Source organism: Amborella trichopoda, chromosome 8 (genome assembly GCF_054954075.1).
Source record: "Amborella trichopoda isolate Santa Cruz 75 chromosome 8, AtrichopodaSantaCruz75HAP2 v2.0, whole genome shotgun sequence".
NCBI lineage: Eukaryota > Viridiplantae > Streptophyta > Magnoliopsida > Amborellales > Amborellaceae > Amborella > Amborella trichopoda.
The window spans coordinates 7,591,274-7,612,167 of record NC_142343.1 but is presented as its reverse complement, the minus strand read 5'-3'; the positions used below and the strand labels follow the sequence as shown (position 1 = coordinate 7,612,167).

At 34.0% G+C, this 20,894-nt stretch overlaps 1 protein-coding gene across 10 annotated transcripts; it reads left to right on the top strand.

Annotated features, from left to right (window-relative positions):
• Window positions 1-6,552: 6,552 nt before the first annotated feature.
• On the top strand, window positions 6,553-18,993 carry LOC18436165 (BTB/POZ domain-containing protein At1g01640). Of its 10 annotated transcripts, none has more exons than XM_020668403.2 (5): window positions 6,553-6,858; window positions 10,503-10,749; window positions 11,790-11,963; window positions 15,373-15,454; window positions 18,241-18,993. In XM_020668403.2, the coding sequence occupies exons 2-5, from the start codon at window positions 10,549-10,551 to the stop codon at window positions 18,336-18,338; spliced, it is 555 nt and encodes a 184-aa protein (XP_020524062.1). In that variant the 5' UTR covers window positions 6,553-6,858; window positions 10,503-10,548; the 3' UTR covers window positions 18,339-18,993. The 10 variants fall into 10 exon arrangements, with proteins under 10 accessions (XP_020524062.1, XP_020524063.1, XP_088730870.1 ...); XM_020668404.2 differs by lacking the exon at window positions 18,241-18,993 and adding an exon at window positions 16,574-17,052; XM_088874741.1 differs by lacking the exon at window positions 18,241-18,993 and adding an exon at window positions 16,574-17,052 and having other exon boundaries at window positions 6,774-6,899.
• Window positions 18,994-20,894: the final 1,901 nt, after the last annotated feature.

Sequence of the window (20,894 nt, the reverse complement as noted above, 5' to 3'; positions counted from 1 at the left end):
AGGGGTATTTTTTATAATTTTTATTATTCAAATTATTTGTTTTATATTTTATTCATGTGAATCTCATTAAGGCTCACACACCTACAAAATTTCAGATCATTATGATTTGTAAAAAGAATATTAAAATTAAAATATTATCAGACATATGTGATCGGGTAATAAACTTTGAACGGTGTTAAGCCGTAGGTGAAGTACTATAGAACTTCACCTATAGGTGTTTTGTAGTGTTTTTCATATATGGAAGCATCTACAAAACGCTTACAGGTAAAGTTCTACAATTGATATATATATATATATATATATATATATATATATATTAGAAAATATATAATGAGACCATTTACCTTTTTGTACAAGGTGGTTACAGTTAATTTTGACTATTGGATGTGAAATTGGGTGGTTACATTTATTTCACCAAGCTCAAAGTTAAAAAAAAAATTTCTCGAACTTTGAAACACATCTAGGCTATCAGATTTTTATAATGTTGTAAGTAATTGTAACCTCCTTATACCAAAAGTAAATGGTATTATTGTATATAATCCCATATATTTTTTGACATAAATGAACCTAAGTCCCAAATTTTTATTTAAAATAACCTTATTTTTGGAAAAAAAATGTCCCAAGACAAGAAATATCTCTCCCCTCTTTTTTTACCCAAAGAAACCGACAAAGGCTTCTCACTTCGTACTCCCTCTATTCAAATCTAAAACTTCCGTTCTCAAATTATTTTCCTCTATCATTTCTCCATTTTCGTATGCCTTCTCACAAAAAATAATTGTATCTATTGATCGAATTCTACAAATTCCTTCTATTTTTCCACCTCAAAATTCATCTGTCATCTACAAATTGCTTCCTCTCCATAGAATGTTTGTTTTACTATCTCTTATAATATATGATTTCTTTTTTTTCTTATTTTAGTGGTATCATAAAATAAGGTTTCTCTTATGTTGTTTGCTTTTTCAATGATTGATGCTGACTAAGTTATCCTCCTATTCAATTATCAGTAACCTTCCGAGCCTTCTCCTGCATTTAAAATAAAAATAAAAATCAAGGCTCAGTTTGGATGTCAAAGAAAAAAATATTCACATTGAAAAAAAATGCAATTTTTTTCCTCCTTAATTGAGAAACATTATCGTTTTATTTTATTATGTTGGTAGACTATTTGGATATCTATTAAAATATGAAAAGAAAATTTTATTTGTCAGATATGTCTGTTTGGATGCGTTGCAATAAATTCTAAATTTATATTTTTCTTAATTTTTCTCATTACATAAAAAGTTTTGACCAATGATCTCTATAGAATTGTCGAAAATGGCAGAAAAATAACTTGAAATATGAAATTTTAAAGAAATCTATAAGAAATCCCAAACCCAAATTATACAATTTTAGAATTTAATTATATTGATTCCTCTCTCTCTCTCTCTCTGTCTCTCTCTCTCTCTCTCTCTCTCAATGTGCAGTTTATCCTTATAAATGTACAAGACAATGAAAATGAAAAGAACCCAGAAAACAGGAACGAGGAGAAGTTCAATATTATTACTAAAGAGAAAAACTTGGTGGATGGGCAAAAAGGTGGGAAGAAACTAAGAAGAACCCAGAAAGTAGAAGCAAGGAGAAGTTGAATATTATTATTAAGAGCAATGATCCGATGCAACGGTTGTATCATAATATAATGCAACGACACTTCTAGAAAACCATGTTTATGGTATTTGTATGACCTCAAATTTTGCACACACACTCTCTTCATCTCAATAATCAATTCCAAAAAAAAAAGAAAGTTCAATTTGAATCCTAGATATGGTCAAAATGAGTCCCCTCCAAAAACGAATCTAGACCATTCATTTTGTGAATTTCAAGATCTTAGCCGTTATAGACTCAAAACCATTTTTTTTCTTTTCTAATATTGTTCATCTAATGATAATAAAGCCATCCAAAAAAATTGGAAATAAAAAAATCCTTCTAAGGCCTAGATCTAAGCATCTCACCAAAATGAACGGCCTGTGTTAATTGGGCAAAAAAATTACTTTCTAGATTGTGCTTTCAATTTTTCTTTTTTTTTTGGTGATTGTTCATTAGAATGAAAAGAGTGTATATTTCAAAATTTGGATCAAACAAATGGCCATAAGATGGTTTTTTAAAGTTGTTGCATCATATTATTATACAACGATTGCATGAAATCATTGCTCTATTATTAAAGACAGTAACTTGATGGTTAGGCAAAAGAGGTGCCTTCCTTTGCAAATGTTTTGAGGTAGTAAAACATCTCCCTCTCCGTACTCAAAAAACCATTCCATTAAATTTAGATAGAGAACCTTTATGTTACAGAAAAAAGCTCTACTCTCACGATGCGAAGAATCACAGTTTCCAAAGATATCGATAAAAACCCTGAATTTATAGAGATAATAAAAAAGGGAATCTAAGAGTACAACTGCTCTCAGCAACCATCTAAATGGTAGGGAGAGCTCTATAAAAGTAGGGGGCGGCTTTCTAGATAGAGAAAGATGGAAATATTCATTTTTTAGAGAGAGAAAAACTTGAACTAGTACTAGAAGATGGGATCTGCATAGTTGAAGATGAGAGAAGGAAAGAGTTGTGAGACCTTCTTGAGAGTGGGAGAGAAGCTTTTGTAAGTGCGACTGCGGGAAGATTTGGGGAAAGGCGCCGAGGGAAACTCAAATTTTTTTCGCTCATTTCCTTTCGGGTAAATTTGGCTTAATAAAATCTAATGGGGTTATCCAAATGGTTCCAATTGCTATGTCAATCTTTTTTTCTTGTCATTGAAAAATATTACAATTTTGGGTACATCCAAACTGGCTCTTAGGACTTTTCATGTATGATGTTTATTTTAGCACGTTTGATTTCTAAAAGACGTAGTTTTAGAAACTAATCTTCTAGTATTGTAGTACTTTCCTATTTGATAATGGGGAAGCATTACAATAAAGTAGATAACATGGTATCCACTTGCCTAATATCTAATGCTAAAAAATGGGTACCACTAGTTGCATGAGATACTATGGAATTTGGGATATCAATTTCTTTGAAAGATGCGATTTTTAAAACTATGTCCTCCAAAAATCAAACACGCCCTTAGTGTATGAGATGGAAAGATATCTAGAAGGATTTAAAGGCCATGCTATATGAGGAGGGGCTCAATGATGACCTTAACTAAAGTGGATGGTGGGAAAGCAAGTGAGCCATGGATGTAAATGGAGAATGCAACTCTTATCGTGTGCTTCTCACCATAAACTTTTTATTAGGCAAAAAGTATATGATGAGTTTGTTTGCCTTTCATGAATTGAGCCATGATCAGCATTGGATGTAAAATTGGATGGTTGGGAGTGTCTCAATAACCACGCTCAACATCAAAATAAGTTTTTTTATTTTTTTGAATTTTGTGAAGATTTTATGGCTTGAAGATTTCATTGCTAAAGTGATTTTCTGACATCCTTAAAGTTTTTGGTGGTTTTCTTGTACCAAAGTTACAAGAGTCCTACAGTATACAATGGTTTCCTTGTAACAAAGTTACATGACCCCTATAGTGTACAATCCATTTAAGGATGCCGAATCAAATGAGACTCTTGGAACCCTCAACAACTCGGAAAGCAAAGAATAAATTATCAAAATGCCTCCAATTCAAGGTTTTCAATTTTGAACAAAAACAACTTGGCCATTTTTATATTATTTTAAGGAGGTAAATATGAAACTTATGAATTGATCCTCATAATAATAACGAATATGATGAATTGACCATGCTAATGATTTTCTAAGGTAACTTGATCATTTAAGTAGTTATATTTTTCTCATGAATTATGATAGAAAAATGTATTAATCTCTTCTTCTTCTTTTTTCCAAATGTTATAGAAAAATGACTTAAATATTTTTATGATATTTATTTTACTTCCATATTATAACTAGATGAGCATAATCTCATCGGGCTATTTCAAGTCATTGATTCAACAACATTGTTATTTAACAAGAAATTTGCCCCAAGTGGATCTTCCAAAAAAAAAAAAAGTTGCTATGGATGAAAATCGTACCTTCACAAACTTTAGGGGTATTCTTAGAGTGATATTTCTCATGATCATCACGGTATTTTAAGTACCGTGATGCCTTTATGGTCATACAATTATTGTGAAGGCTATTTTGTTAAAATAAATACAAAAAAAAAAAATAGGGATAAGATTTAAGAAACTATTGAGTTTTTTTTTCTTTTTTTTCTAATAAGCCAAAACTTAAGATATATTTCTTATAATTTCTCTAGAATATGTTATTCAAGGTGCATCTAAAGATTGTCCCAAAAGCAAAAACCTTACATGAAATATTTTTAGAAAAAATATAGTTTATAGAAAATAATCTTATCTAAAAACATTTTCTACGGATCTAAATGGGGCCTAAAAGGTAAACAATACAAAATACCGTTTCGAACCACCAAGGACTTATTAGACCTAGAGTTATGCGCCACCAATTCCGTGCTGGCATAGCGGTCCTCAATATACTTAGCTATTCACGCATTAAACAATCAAATTTAGAAGTGCACCTTCAAATAATATTTAGAAATGTAGTTTTAATACTTAATATCATTGTGATAGCTTTAAAGCAATGGTTTAAAAACCGGATCAGTGACCCGGATCAGGCTTCCAAAAAATCGATCCGGATCGGTGAATCGGCGATCCGGATCGGGAATCGGGTGAATAGGTCAGAATAAAGCTTAAAAAAAATCCGAAAAAAATTATTAAAATTCATTATAAATATTGTTTTTTAGGAATTCAATAAGAAATGAAGGTACTCCATTAAGAATTTTCATGTTTTTGAATGAATATGCGAATATTGATATGTTCTTTCCCTGCATGAACCGCCATTCAGTATTTAATTTACATCACACAAAAGGATAAACATATAATTATCATGGAATAAGTATATCAACATACATGGACTACAATAAAGCATAAAATTAGTACCATATGATCTAAAAATAAAATGATAGACGACGTTATTGTTCTTCTTGGTCACGCTGGTGCCATTGATTGAATTAGTTTAACAATTCATTGATTCGATCTAAAAACGAATCATCGATATTAGCTAGCGTCTGACTATTTTCAAATCCTTGAGTGTTAGTGTTTTGTTGTGTTTCCAATCTAAAATCCCCAAAGATTGTCCATCCTTCATGCTCACCTGCACTGTCGTGCTCATCCCTACACTGTTGCTGTTGGGACTCGATATGTGAATAATATGGCTGGGATAGGGTGACCTCAGAATCATCATCTCTATCATTTTCTCTTTGAATAATATGGATTAAAAAAAAAAAAAAACAAATTTTCAAAAAAATCGATCATGTTAAAAAAAAAAAATCACAAATGTTCAAAAAATTCTATCATGGATTACAAAAACAAATTCGATCATGGATTAAAAAAAAAAATCACAAATTTTCAAAAAATTCTATCATGGATTACAAAAAAAATTCTATCATGGATTACATAACAATCGATCATGGATTACATAAAATTCGATCATGGATTACAAAAAAAAACAAACAAAAAAAAACAAAAAATTCAATCGTGGATTACAAAAAAAGAAAAAAACAATTCGATCATAGATTACAAAAAATTCAATCATGGATTACAAAAAACTCTGTCATGGGTTATAAAAAAAGCAAAAAACAAAAAATTCGATCATGGATTACAAAAAAAAAAACAAACATTTCGATCATGGATTACAAAAAAAAAACAAACATTTCGATCATGTATTACAAAATATTCGATCATGGATTACAAAAAATTCTATCATGGGTTACAAAAAAAAACAAAAAATTCGATCATGGATTACAAGAAAAAAAAACAAACATTTCGATCATGGATTACAAAAATTCGCTTATGGATTACAAAAAATTCTATCATGGGTTACAAAAAAAAAAAAAAAATCGATCATGGATTACAAAAAAAAAAAAACAATTCGATCATGGATTACAAAAAAATTGATCAAGTATTACAAAAAAATCTATCATGGATTACAAAAAAATCGATCAAGTATTACAAAAAAATATATCATGGATTAAATAAAAAAAAAAAAAAAAAATCCGTACGGGACTTGCCGATTCACTGTACGGACTCACCGGTTCCGTACAGTGAATCGGTGAGTCGCTGTACAGAATCGTCTGGTTCTCTCTAGAACCGGACGATTCCCATTTTTTTGCCGATTCGATCCGTCCATGGCGATTCCCGAGTCGAACCGGGGCGTTTTTTTAAACACTGCTTTAAAGTATATTTTAATCTCAAATTATATAATTTAAAGCTTAAAAAATAGTGTTGATCGAGCATATCTATGAATTTTTTTTTGAAAATTGACGGCAAAAAAATGTATTATAATATGCACTATTTTTAAAACTTAAAATCCATTTTTTTTTCACATGGCCATTGATCTTGATGTCGAGATGATCAATTTGAGGATATTTGGGTATAAAAAATAACCTCTTCTAATGAAATTTTTGAGATGAACTCTTAATTTGATTGTTTAGAGGCTCGGCTCTCTATAATCTTTTTTGTTTGATCAATGGATAGACTTTTGTAAAGATGACCCTAGGGAAGTAGCGACTGGACCATGGTGCAGGGCCCGAGGGACCGTCCATGCCCCGCTTGGACCATGATATGTGGCCCGAGGGGCAGGCAGTCCCCGGCTCGGACAAGGCTCCTTTGAAGTTTGGACCGGACCAGGGCCGGCCCGGTCCACCGTTTCGATACTTGCTCCTGACTGATTGGTAAATTGGACCAAGAGTTGAAGAAGCCACAGCTGCTCATCTTCTAACAGGCTTTGCTTGGTTATCTTCATAGTCACCAACAAATCTCATCTTTCGATCTTTGCACTGTATTGTTCATTATCTGATTCTTCGTCATCATCATTTTTATGTATATTTTGTTCTTCTTCTCTTTCAATCCAGATTCCTGAGCAGGGTTCCTACTGCACTATAGTTAGACTTTATGTCTTAATTTCTGTCTTGAGTTTAATTTGTTGGAATTTGATCTTAGCGTAATCAAAAGCATATAAAAGTGTGAATGTATGGAAAGGATATGTCATGTCTTTCTCTCCTGTAATCTAACCTCTGCAACCTGCTTCATGGGGCTTCTAGTGACATGCTCATTGCTGTTTTTTTTTTTAATGAAGTGGTTATTGAATTCAATGGTTTCCATATTGCAATTTGTGTTTTTGTTTGGCTTCTCATTTCTTTTGGTAAAACATGGACCAGATAATGGGAATGGTTGCATCTATTGTACTTTTAGTATATAGTCTAAATGAGTTTCTTGCATTTCTATCAGTATGTCTTATTTCTCTTGAAGGTTATCTTGCATTTGTCTTTTTTTTATAAATATTAGGCCATCTTGGGGATAGACCCCAAATAATTGCGATAAGGCCTAGATGATGATGATTAGGTGATACTGAGGCAGGGTTTTGCAAGATACTCTATTAATGGCATTACTGACATTCCAAGCAAATAAGTATTTACAATTTTGCATTAGGAACACAGTGTAGTTTTCGCAGTTTCTTGAATATCATTTCTGTGTAAGTTTTGCATTGAGATCTCTATGTAGTTTTCGCATTTTCTCGAATATCATTTCTGTGTAAGTTATTCTCATCTGCAGAGCATGAAATCTAGTCGGGATTTGAAAGGGTCTCCAAGTTCTAGTTGTTCCAAAGGATGTGAATATAAGAGCAAAAACCCCCTGGGCATATGGAAATCGAATGGACCCCTCCAAAAAAAGAAAATGATTTCTAATCCCCTCCTTACCTTTTTCATTATCCCTATTACAATATTTACTCTTTTTTTTTTCTAATGACTCCATCATCCAAACCTGGAAAAGCTCCCCCTCTCTTTCTCCGGAAAACTCCCTTAAACCCCCATATCTCTCTCATCTCCTGAACCTCACAAGTAGATTAAATGAGTCATAGATTCCATTTATATGATGAGGTTATTTGAAAAAGAAAGGGTAAATATTGTAATTTGGACAATGAAAAATATGGGCGTTAAACGCCCTTTTCTTTTTTACTTAGAGGTGTCCATGAGGTTTCTGTGGACCAGGAGGGTTATTTGGGATTATGATTATGGAGAAGGTGTATACATCTTTTCCCAATACTAATAAAATAATGGGAACCTGCCAAACTCAACCGGTTCCCATGTGTATTCTTTTGGACTTGCGTCCTGCTGTGTCCGAGTGACTTAAACAATTCACTCTCCTGAGTTCTCTTTCATGCTTTATATATTGGTCAATTTTATTCATTCATATGCATTCATTATTTTCTCAAACTGTTTTGTCATATATAAGGTTTGTTAAATTTAAAAGTTCGTTAGGTCTTTGCTGCTCTAGTGTGCTTTCATTTTACCGTAAGCACACCCACATTAAGGGCTCAAAGATTTTCTCTACACTATTTGTTATACCTTCATGCATTGCATGATTGATGTACTTTGATTCTGCTCTGTGCACTCATCTTGATTGCTTAGTAAACAAAACCTGACATGAAGGTATCATAGGGTCCTCGTTGTACTTTTTATGAACCATTACCTTTAGAAATATGCTTGTCATGTGCTGGTCGGGCAAATGCTTGGGTCATATGCTTTTAGATATGTGTGCATCTTATACTGGTCGGGTAGGCTCCTTACTTTGGGTGCATTTCATGTTATGACCCATGACCGTGAGCTAGATTAGGAGTTTATGATTTGTTGCAGTGGTCTACAAGTTTGGATATGAATGAGAAATATGGTTTCTTTTATTCGCTCTGTTTGTCTTGCTAAAGAATCCTCATGGTGCATTGCTCTTTCTTTGTGTTTCATCAATCTTTCTTTAGATACTTTTCTCGCTGTCTTTGGAAACTTGGTATTGTGAAGGTGCTTATAATTCATAAATAGCAACTATTCTTTTGGTAAATTTTTAAGGAATGAATTTTCTTGGTCTTGTAAACAAACTATTGCATCTGAAAGACAAAAACTTCATGGATCTATTTCACCCAGTGGAGAAATTTTAAGGTAAAGCCCAAGATGTTAGAGAAAACTTAAATTCAGTTCATTATACACAAATGGGGCAAAAAGACAGTGGCATCCTCTAAGACGACCCTGTCTTTTGGCACATTACTCTTCCTTCCAGTTTCTCCCTCTTTAATCTATATGTGGATAAGATATTTCTTATACTTACTACCATGGTTATGTGACGTCTTATATTTTGGGAAAATTAACTACAGTCCCTATAGACATGAAGGTGTTGTTGTCCAATGGATGCTTGGAATATTCATTAACAACAAGAAAAAAAATGCATGGTTGGGAAATTGTGTAGAAATATTTTCCCTCATACCTTTGGGTAGAAATGCACTCTTGGTTTGATGCCTATGTATCGTTTTTTGTGACCCTTGGGTACTCATATTTTTTGTTGTATGTACATTGTACTCAGTATTAAATCCCACATGTTAAAATTATCGCTTTCTACAGCAATAGCTATAGATGTCTGAAGATTATGAATTTGTATTACCTTTTACTAAAATCATATTTAGGAGAAAGAATATTAGTTTTCAATCCGGCAGTATGTAATCTAATAAATTCTTTTTTTTTGGGATCAGTTTGTTGATTGCCTGTCTTTTTGTCGAACCACAGTGGAAGAGATACATATATTAGGAGTGTCGTCATTTCGGGTTATATGAGCTGTTACTTCATCATTAATGCTCCTATAATTATGGGAGATTTATGTTGATTGGTCTTAATGGGAGCATGGATTAACAGGATCTCTATGTATGGATCTTTCTAAAGATGAAGAAATATTAACGAGGGCTCGTTTATTGCTGGTGAATATGAACAAATCGAGAATGAAACAAGAAATTAGAGACACATATTTTCTTTCTATGCTTCTATTTTTACTGGAAATTTGTTGTGTTTATACTTTATACTGAAAAGACGGTTCCTTCAGATTTCAATGATTCTCATTATGGATTTTAAGTAGATTTTGAGCATGTGAGAGAGATGTCTACATATGATAAATATGCTTTGCACCATTCGGGTTTTGATTGTTTCATTTCCACAAGGGAGCATAAAATCCTGAAAAGAATGATGGCATTGGTAATTGTTTGAAAAAGTTGCAAGTCTTGGACTTTGAAATCATTTATACTATAGAAATATTTGTATTTAAGTTGGAACTCCTAAAACGAGATGACTATAATTTATAAATCCATTTCTCCAAAAGTAAGTGTAATCCTCGAAGTTGAGGTCCTTCAAGAGTTCTTTTTTACTATGTAAAAAGTAACCAAGATATTGAAAATAGTGATCTAACATGCATTCGTTTTGTGGCTGAAGTTGGGAAATACTGAAACAAATTTCTATTCCTTGCCAGATAAAAAATTACAAATTTTTTAGTGCATAGGAAATCTATGCAAATAAAATTTTATATAATGATTAGGACGTTATCAATATATTCATATTAAACAAAAGTATCAATGTGCATCTCATGTTTCTAATTCTGGTTTTTTAATAACAGAAGACCATCAACATTGAAGCTTCTGTGAGCAAAACAAGAACCAAGAATGCCTTGCCTTGTGTGTGGCAGCAGTGATACCACTTACATGAACCTTCACCACACGTTTTTCTATCCTCCCCAGATATCCAGCCCTGGCGCCGGAAGCTTATGCAGCAGCTGCAAAGATGGGTCAAAGAAGTTGATGGACTTCCTCCAAGAGCTTGATAAAAACCCAGAAAAACCACCTCTTGTTACTTTCCGGCCTAAGGTAAGTACATTTTACGCTTACACAAGAGGAAGGGAAGGCTGATGTTTATGAATCCGGGATATATGACTCTTTTTAACAAGGGAAAGTGTTCTGCACTTGCATCTAGGATTTCTACAGTTTGCTAGCACTTGCCCAACCATCTGATGTCAACTAGGGACGTTTTGGGTGTGTCTGCCCGTCAAAACATTAGATGGATGTTTAACAAAGGAGATGGAAATCCCTATCATTTGATGTTGATATCAATTGGTTGAGAAGGTGCTAGTCAACCGTAGGAAAGCCAGACTGTAGCAGTGTACTCACTATAGATGCTATTTGAGAAACATTGATATCTTAGAGTTGTATTTTTTTTGTTTGCAAGTGGAATTGGTTTTTATTTGTTGGGAATGAATTTGATGATCCATATAAGCATTAGATATATTTAGTCACACAAGTGTCTATCACTATCCAATCATTCAGTGGGTGGGGATGGAGAGAGACTCAGATTTACCTCTTGGGCCATCATGTCATGTTCTGGTCGGTTACACTCTCTCCATTGCTGTTAATCTACTGAGGATTGAATGTTTGAAATCATATTACCATAAAAGAAAGAATAAGGATTGTGTCTAATGCACCGGATCCCATCAATACTCTGAAGGTAAGTGTGCTTGGACAAGAATAGTACTAGGATGGGTGACCTCCTGAGAAGTCCTTGTGCTGCACCTTTACGGGTAGGGGCCCATCATCCCCACTAATTCACCAAAAAAGAAAAAAAAAGGAATAAGGATTGTGTGTAACATTTCCACCCAAAATGCTGTAGGCTTGTCATTTATGGGGAAGCTGAACAAAAACATGGTCTGCATGATCATTTTGACAGTCTATCAAGCAAGACAAAAATCTTTAACCAGGTTAGAGACAGTTTAACTGGGTTTCTCTCCGTGGTTTTGAAAACCTCTTTCAGACTGAGAATGTGGAATGTATTCTGTTTTTAAGACCCTTGGAGAAGTTACTTTATTATCTTTTTGGTTATCTTGAACAGAGATCTTGCATTGGTCTTTTTGCAGGGGCTTTCCTCTGCTTTGTGTTGGTTGAAGGTACTCAAGGAAAAAGGGGATCTTTCTAATGAAAGACTTGGGTTTTTGGAGGAAATAAGTTTTGCTTTTGAAAATAGGATTCACACCGATATTTCATTGAAGCCTGACGATGGACCTGCTATATTTGCACACAAGGCAGTCCTGGTAATTATTTCAATTAGATCTCTGAAATGTAATTAACTTTCAGTTGTTGCTTATTAAATTGGACGATGTGAATAACCCTTAACCACCATGCTTGGTACACCAAAGCATATGCACTTTTTGTTGCTAACTTACCTGAAAAGGTATTTACTTAAGAACAAATTCAACCCTTTTTTCTTATATAAAAGTTAGACTTTGTCTGTCATGAGATTTGACAAGTATCCCAACAAAAGTTTTTGATAATATCCAAAAGTTGCTACGGAAATCATAGCTATTGGCTCTCAAGCTCTCGGCTCAGTAGTGAAGTGGTTGACTCAATATCCAATATTTGAAGTCCATTCAGGAAATTATCCGTTACAAAGAAAGGTGTTCATAATAGTTATCATAACACTTGTAATTTAATATTCCAGCCATCCACTTTTTAAAGATGCATATGACTATCTAGGTGCCAGAACATGTAGGAAGGCATGTTCCAGTATTGCACCTCTGCAAAACTTAAATGCTTTGAAAGTTGTAGTCCAATATGTTTTCGCATTTTGTAATATGGCCTAATCAAATCAAAATCAAAGTGGATTTGTGAGGAGTTAAATTGTTATGAAAACCTAGAAGAAAATCATAGTATCGTTTTCACAAGACCTTGACCTGTTGGAAATTGATAAAATGTTATCATCATCATCATCAAAGCCCTTTCGTAACTAATTGGGGTTGGCTACATGAATGTTGGTTTGCCATTTTGCTCTATTAAGAGCCATATCTTTAGTGCCGTAAGTCCTCAATCTTTTCTCACTACTTCCAACCGTGTCCTTTTTGGCCTACCCTTTATATTTTTTGAGCTTACCCCTTGAACTAATTCGTACCTTCTAGTATGTGTTGTACTGGGTCTTCTCCACATATGGCCAACCCACCTAAGTCTACTTTCCCTCATCTAATCTCCTATTGGTGTCACACCTAAATCTGCCGAATGTATTCATTTTGTATTATATCCCTTATTGTCTTGTTACTCATCCGCATCTCAACATCCTCAATCTCAACTATACTCATTCTATCTGCCCCATAAAGTAAAGCTTGTCTCACAGCTGTCCTATAGAACTTGCCTTTCAACTTCATTGGCATGCGACGATCACATAAAACTCCGGTTGCACATATTCACTTTGTCCACCCATCTCTAAATCTATGTGCGACATTCTCAATCTCTCTATTTTCCTGGATTGTCGACCCAAGATATCGAAAATGCGTTTTTTTTAGTATTTCTTGACGTCAATCTTAACTACATCCTCATCTTTACTCATATTTTTACTAAACTTGCATTCCATATACTCTGTCTTTGTCCAGCTAATTTTGAAAGTTTTAGATTCTAGAACATCCCTCCAAAGTTTTAACTTTGTATTGACACCATTTTGGGTATCATCGATAAAAAATATGTCATTTGCGGATAACATGCACCACGGTATGTCGTTTTGTAGGTGTCTAGTCAAGTCATCTATAACTCAGACAAAGAGGTATGAGCTCAATGTTGACCCTGACATAGACCTATTGCCATTGAAAACTCACTCGTCTCTCCACAAGTTGTTCGTACACTAGTTAGCTCTCCCTCGTACATATTTCTCACCAAGTTGATATAGTGTATGGAGACTCCTTTTTTGTCCAACACCTACCAAATCAAATCTCTAGGTACTCTATCATAAGCTTTTTCTAGATCAATAAAGACCATGTGGAGGTTTGTTTCCTTCGTCTTAAACTTTTCAATCAGTTGGCTAAGTTATAAAATAGCCTCGGTTGTTGACCTCCCTGGCATAAAACCGAATTGGTTTTCTAATAAATTGATAAAATGTTATCGTGTGTTTATTTCACCATGTAGGCAACTATATCCAGAAATATCTTGAGTTCATCTATGATAATTTTCTCTTAAATCGTCATAAAATTTGTTTCTTTGGTCGTAGGTGTCAACTATTTGGAACATGTCCTTTCTGATGGGAAAATACAATAAAATATTGGTTTATATCCAGGATGGATGTAAACAGGTTCTTCAACCTTCGGATGTAAACAAAAGGACGGTTTAGGGCTGTCGTTCCTCTGCTCATAGCTCATTGAGGAACTTTAATCTTGTTTCTATCTTGCAAGGATATAGTTTTGATGGACTTGGAGCAAAGGAATGATGACCCCGAATGGTACATTGTGGACATTGGATGGTTTTTATATCTGTGTCAGTTTTAAAATGGCACTCTAGTATATGGACTGCTTATATAGACTTGGGAGTTTATTTTTCTTGATAATGCTGACTGTAATTGCACTACCCTTTTGGTGCAACAAACTTCCTGTTTGGTAGTTTGTCATAATTATACTTCTTATAACTGGGAATCATACATTATGTACAAGCCGCAAACACTCGCGTTAGAACCCATTAGAAGTTTCCGAAGAGAACCCGTGAGAAGTTAACATTCTTTATAGTGCTCGAGGTTGATTAAGATGCAACTGAGCAGTTTTTGTGTATGTCTTGCACCTTTATCTTTACATGACATGTGTTAGTACTCAATTACTAAGGGGAAAATATTTGCTATTATATGAGTTGCCTACAGTTTGGTTGCCATCATAGGACAGTGGGAGTGTGTCACTTGTCCACTTGGTGTCCATGGAAGAAATGATTTTGATGGGCTTTGAGCAGATGTGTGAGACATGCCAACCTTCCAGTGTTGACATCAGATGGTTGGGGCCTACAAGCAAGTTGCAGAAAACCCAGATGCTAGCATTGTATATGAACCCCTTACTGTTCGCATATTACTCTTTTCTTTGACGCTGGATCTAGTGAGAGGGCATCCCAAGTGGATCTTCACCTTTCTACCAGTGATTGCATGAAGGTCATATCTGCGATTAGTTGGCATATTGTTCTATCAATCAACAGCAGAGATAATTTAACCCTCATATCCGGGGCAGGCAGATGACCTTCGGTCTCTTCCTTTATGATGTTTCCTTCTTGTGATACTTATCTAGTTCTATGTGCTCTAGTCTATTCCTTGCCCATTTAGCTCCTTACCGATTATGCATATCTGCCTTATTCTATGCACCGTTTGCTTGTGTTTTTATGAATGTAAATTTGAATTATAGACAACTTGAACTTAGAGAAACCTATGCTTAAAGAATAGGCCCTTATTAATTATCTTGCTTTCTTTTATATTATTTGATTAGATTTCTGTTATTATGCTCTCTTTTGTTATGGTTTATTTAGAGAAATTTGCATTAAGTTGTTTTTGCTTCTTCTTATTTTATTTACTATTGTAGAATTTGAATATTTGTGAACTTCTCGATATTTATAATCTTTGTGGACAAAATCTAGTATAGACATTATGTTGCTTATATTACACAAAAAAGGAGTTAAAAGTATGTCTTTGTTATTAAAGATTTCTCTTTGTTTTAGGCATCTAGATCTCCCATTTTCAAAACTATCTTGGAAGCTGATGGATGTAAAGCACCACCTACAGAGGCTATCTCTCTACCTGGTATTAGCTCCCAAGAGTTCAAATCATTGTTAAGTTTCCTTTATAGAGGTACATTGCCTGATGAGGAGTTCCGAAAACATGCACATGCGCTTTTAGTTGCTTCAGATAAATATGATATCCCTTTCCTTAGGAAGAAATGTGAGCTTCAAATCCTTGGAAATCTTGAATCATCAAACGTCTTTGAAGTTCTTAAGCTTTCACAAAATTGCTCGAGTGAAACCCTTAAAAAGAATGCCTTGGAAGCCATTGTCATGCACCATGAGGAGATACTCAGCTCGAAGGAATATGTTGAGTTCGGTCACTCGAATCCAGACCTCGTAATGGAAATCAGCTGGGCCCTATCCAAGAAACTTAGCAATACAACCTAAAGATGATGATATGGCTATATCGACACTCGTTAAGCTTTCCTTGTGTATATTGCTTTCATGGTCATGGCTGGTCTCATTTTTATGTACATATTTCTCATGGCCTTTGCAACATTTAGTTAGTAGCAAATGCATGTTCAGTCACTAACATGAGACAAACATGGAAGGAGGTTGCATATTAATTTTTTGCATCTTTGAAGTTCATGGGAGGTTATCTTTGTATTACATGAGCAAGAGGATCCCAAGTAATTATGGCGTCCATTTTTGTATATCTGCGAGTTATTTGTTGATTGAAACAGCTGAAGTGAGTGGACAAAGAGAGAAAGGGAAATACTTAATCCCATGCTTGTTTCTTGCTTGGTTGTCCTGCTGCTCTTGAGAAGTGATGTCGGACTTTAATTACCAGGTTTCTCTGCTTCATTTCAATCTTCACACATATAATATGTTAATTCCTTGAAGGACAATAAAATCATAGGATCATAAACTGTTTCTACGATTATGGGATCTTTATATGATCCTTATTTCATTGCCAGTTATACATGCGGTTTTTTCCCTTACGTTTTGGTTTTTGATGGGTTTAAATTCACAACCTCTAGGTTGGAATATCTAATTGTCTTGCAACAGTTCTGTGGCCTAGAGAACCAGATTGCACACGCAATCATTCGACATGGTTTCATAAAATTAGTACGTCAAATATGACAATAAATTTTTTTTTTTGTGTGTGATTAAACTAATCTTAGTATTGTAACACTAGACTGCAGGCAATTCAACGAGGTTGAAGATCATTGGCATTAGAACCAAAGAAAACCAATAACAGGCAATTCAACGAGGTTGAAGATCATTGGCATTAGAACCAAAGAAAACCAATAAGAAATGGGATCCGAAAATTTGCATTCGAGGAATTGGCACTATAACTTCTATGAGTGGTTGTGTTCACGAGAGAGAGAGAGAGAGAGAGAGAGAGAGAGAGAGAGAGAGAGAGAGAGGGGGGGGGAGGGCCATGGCCTCCATGAATGTAATTAATTGGTGTTTGAAGGAAATGGAGGTGCCATGGTGCTTGAGGCTACTATGGAAGGAGGTAATGGATATTTTGACAGGTACGAGTGTTAGATTTATTCATGTTTATAGAGAGGAATGTTGTTGCAGATATGCTAGCCAAAGAACGTGCAAATAGGCGCGATCTATTGATTTGTTAATGTAAATCTTGATTTGTAAGGATAAAATTCATAATCATAGTTTGAGTGGGGAGAGGATTGATTCTGTTGATGGGGCTGGGAATGGGCTGGGTGTCCTGGTCCGATTGGTCTGGCCCTAGAAAACTAGGGCGTGGGCAGGTCCCGCCCAGTCAAGTTACTTTTTCAATATTTTGCTTTGTTTGTTTTTTAATTTTCTCGGCCTTGATAGGTATAGGGTTGGGGCTGACCATCCCTCAGGGGAATTGGGCCGGCCTAGAACCAGGGCTGGCTTGGTCTAGGCACGGGCCCTTCTAGCCCTGATTCTCTGAAGTGTTTTTTTTTTTGTTGGTCTTTGTATTAGTTATCATCCTTTGTAACTGTTACCGAATTGTTTGCCTCGCTCTTTGATGAAATAAAATTATGTTACCCTTGTCAAAATAAAATAAAACAGAGAGATGAAAGAAAAAAAAGAGAGATGAAAGAAAAAAGAGAGAGGGAGGGCATTTTCCTTTTTCCTTTTCTTTTTCTCCCCTCTTTCTCCCACCCCACTGCTACTTTATGTGAAGACAACCACTGTGAAAGAAAAAACAAAAAACAAATCAAATAACGCTTTTTTTTCCTTTCGGCTTGTTAGATAACTGGAATATAAACGTTCTCTAGAAATTGGAAGTTCTTCTTTGTTGGGAAGAAAGATAATTACAAAAAGAAGTTTTCTGTATTTGATAACTTGTTGGAATGTTAAAGAAGTTCTAGGTACCTCTGTTTGGCTAATATGATATGAATGTAAATATAAATTATATATAATATATGGGTTATGTTAGGGTGTTTACACATATAGTATTTTATAATTATATTCAACAAAATTTTGGACATTTATATATCATTATTTTATAATATCATATTTTTTTAATAAGTATATTTTTGGTCATTAGGAGTGGTGAGAGAGAGAGGCTTAAATAAAGATAATATTTTTTTAAACAATGAAAATAAATATTTCATCATATTATTAAGAAGCAATATTCGGGCTTTTGTTATGGTGATATGAAGTGACTGTTATGGTAGTTATCAAACAATCAATTCCTTAGTCCTATAACAAAAATAAAATATGATAATAAAATCTATCCTCCTTTCAATGCCATGTATTATATGGAAGCCAGGTCTAGGGTTTGTTGATTTTACCTTAAGGTTAGCTGAATCAACTTAGAACTTGTTGGTTTTAACGAGGTTTTATTGATTCTTTGTCTAGTGTTTGTGATTTTAGTGAACCTATGGCAGCAAGATGAGGTCGAGGAGGCATGGATATTCATATGGATCTACCTCATGATGAGCATGATCAGGAGATAGGATTTGAGTCGACGAGTTGAAGAACTTATAAGGTGGCTTGTAGGCATCTATTTGGGCGAGATGAAGTTTTGTTTGTCCAAGATGATGTTGAGTACATCATTTTTCACGATAGTGCTCCGTGGGATAAGTTGAGTGACGATGAATATGATCAAACGTATAAGTGGCACTGAAAATCTATGGATCTAAAAGTAGATAATCCTGATTTTAAAGGAAAGTCGCAGCCCCGATGACTTTATAGAATCGTCAAACCTGAAGAAACAAGTCATATATTGAGTCTCCAGCGATCTTTGATGAATGTGCAGATGAAGAAGGTGGTGATCCAACTTTCTTTTTATCAAGAACCGGATAAAGAGAAGGAAGGTTACAATAATTAAGATTAAGATGAAGTTTTGGAAGAGGAAGTTGCTGATTTGGTTAGTAACTAGCGGTTGGAGATGATCATCTTCAAAATGCTCCCTTGGTATGTTCTAGTCTTTTAGGGCTGAACCAAGGCAAATTTAGTAAGGTCTAATGGTTGTATTGATGCAATTTCAAATAATTAATGCAACTGAACTGAGTATACATATTATGTTTATTCCATTACCGTATGATGACCATTTTCTCAAATGTGTTTATGGATATATTAATTGATTGTAAAGACTTAGTTTCAGCGCAACACCTTTGTGCTTCGATTAGTCCAATAACTCACAAGTCCTAGGATCATATTTCTAGTATTTGGGTTGAAGGAGGTTGTAGGACAAACGCAAAATCCTAAGACTAACGCAAAATCCATCTTAGTTTAACTCAAGGAGGAGTTTTCTCTAACCAAGAGAGAATGATGCAAGACAATATGTGACTTATTTTCTATTTTTTTATTAAAATTTAAGAATGTAGTTTTAAAAATTTTTAGGGTTATTTTTTATGGGTTTTAAGTTTTTTTCAGGATTTTAGAATTTTTTTTATATTTTTTAAAATTTTAAGATATGTTTAGAAAGTGGTTAGAATACTTATGAAATTACTTGTCTTGTTAGGAATAAAGTGTCATTATAACTTTTCTTTAAAGTAAAGGGACTTATGATGTATTATTATAATGTTTTAGCTTAAGTGGAAGTAGTTTTGATTTTTTTAAAATTATAACGTAATAAAAGGCCCCGACGTGTTAACGTTTCTAATACTTTTGAGGCGTGAACAGTTAAAATATACTGAGAATAATAACAACAAGCCCTATTTAGAGTTTTGGGGGCCACCATTTTTGTATAAAAAAAGTTAAATCTACTCAAATCTTGACTATTTTGATTATTTTATTGAACTATTTTCTCCATTTTTCTTCAACAATGCCTTTGGTACCATTCCGTGCATGTATTATGAGAGACATACAAGTTGTCTTTGATAGTGTCCATTAGGATTGGCATGGGTAGGGGTTATGGGCTGAGAGAGAGAGGGAGGTACTTTTGTTTGTTGGGTTTGTGAGAGAAAGAAAGAGGTGGTTTTGTATAGTGAACAGTGTAGGCGGTTCGTGGTCAACCATCCCTCAAAATGCAAAGGTTAATTGTCAGAATGGTTGTGCTGGATGATTTCTGATAGGATCATTTCTTTTTTATTAAAAAATATTTTAACAAGTAACTTAATTGAAAATTTTGAAATTTTTATAAAAGTACAACAACAATTTGGAAGATGGGGTGTTGGAACTTTATTTAAAACTAGGAGAACCTAATAAAAATATCGAAACATAATTTGAAAAAATAAATTGATCAAAATACCCTCAAAATTTCATATGATTTGGATTTGTAAAGAAAAAAATCAAAATTAAAATATGAAGTAAAATCGTAACTGTCAAATCGACCTAGATTGAGACTCATATGTAGCTGTGAGCTAGTGAGCCTACGTTAACATTTCCCCCATATATATATATATATATATATATATATATATATATATATATATATATAGGAAGATACTACTATTAGCCCTTGGGCTAACAAGAAGATATGAGCCCAACAACCTAGTTTGAATCTGGGCCGATCTGACGGTCACGACTTCATTTCGTGTTTGAATTTTAATTTTTTTCTATAAATCCAAATCACTTGAAATTTTAGACACTTGTTATTCTCATCAAGCACATCTAATAAAAATATAAAAAAATAATCCATAAAAAATAAATTGACCACAATACCCCTAAAACTTTATGGGGGTATTTTGATCATTTTATTTTACATAAAATATTTTTTGATATTTTTTGGGATTTACCTATTTTTTATGAACACACACCTAAAACTTTAAGTGATTTATATTTGTAGAAAAAATATTAAAATTTAAATACTATTAGGCATCCATGATCGTTAGATCGGCCTAAATTTAATCTGGGCCGTTGGGCTCATATCTTCTTGTTATGGCTAATAGGAAGCTATGAGCCCAATAACCCAGATTGAATCTATGCCTGAACGTCACGACCGCATTTCGTGTTTAAATTTTAATTTTTTTTCGATAAATCCAAATCATTTGAAATTTTAGGCGCACATCAAGCCGTACCTAATAAAACCATAAAAAAAAATTTCTGCAAATTTTTTTTTGACCAAA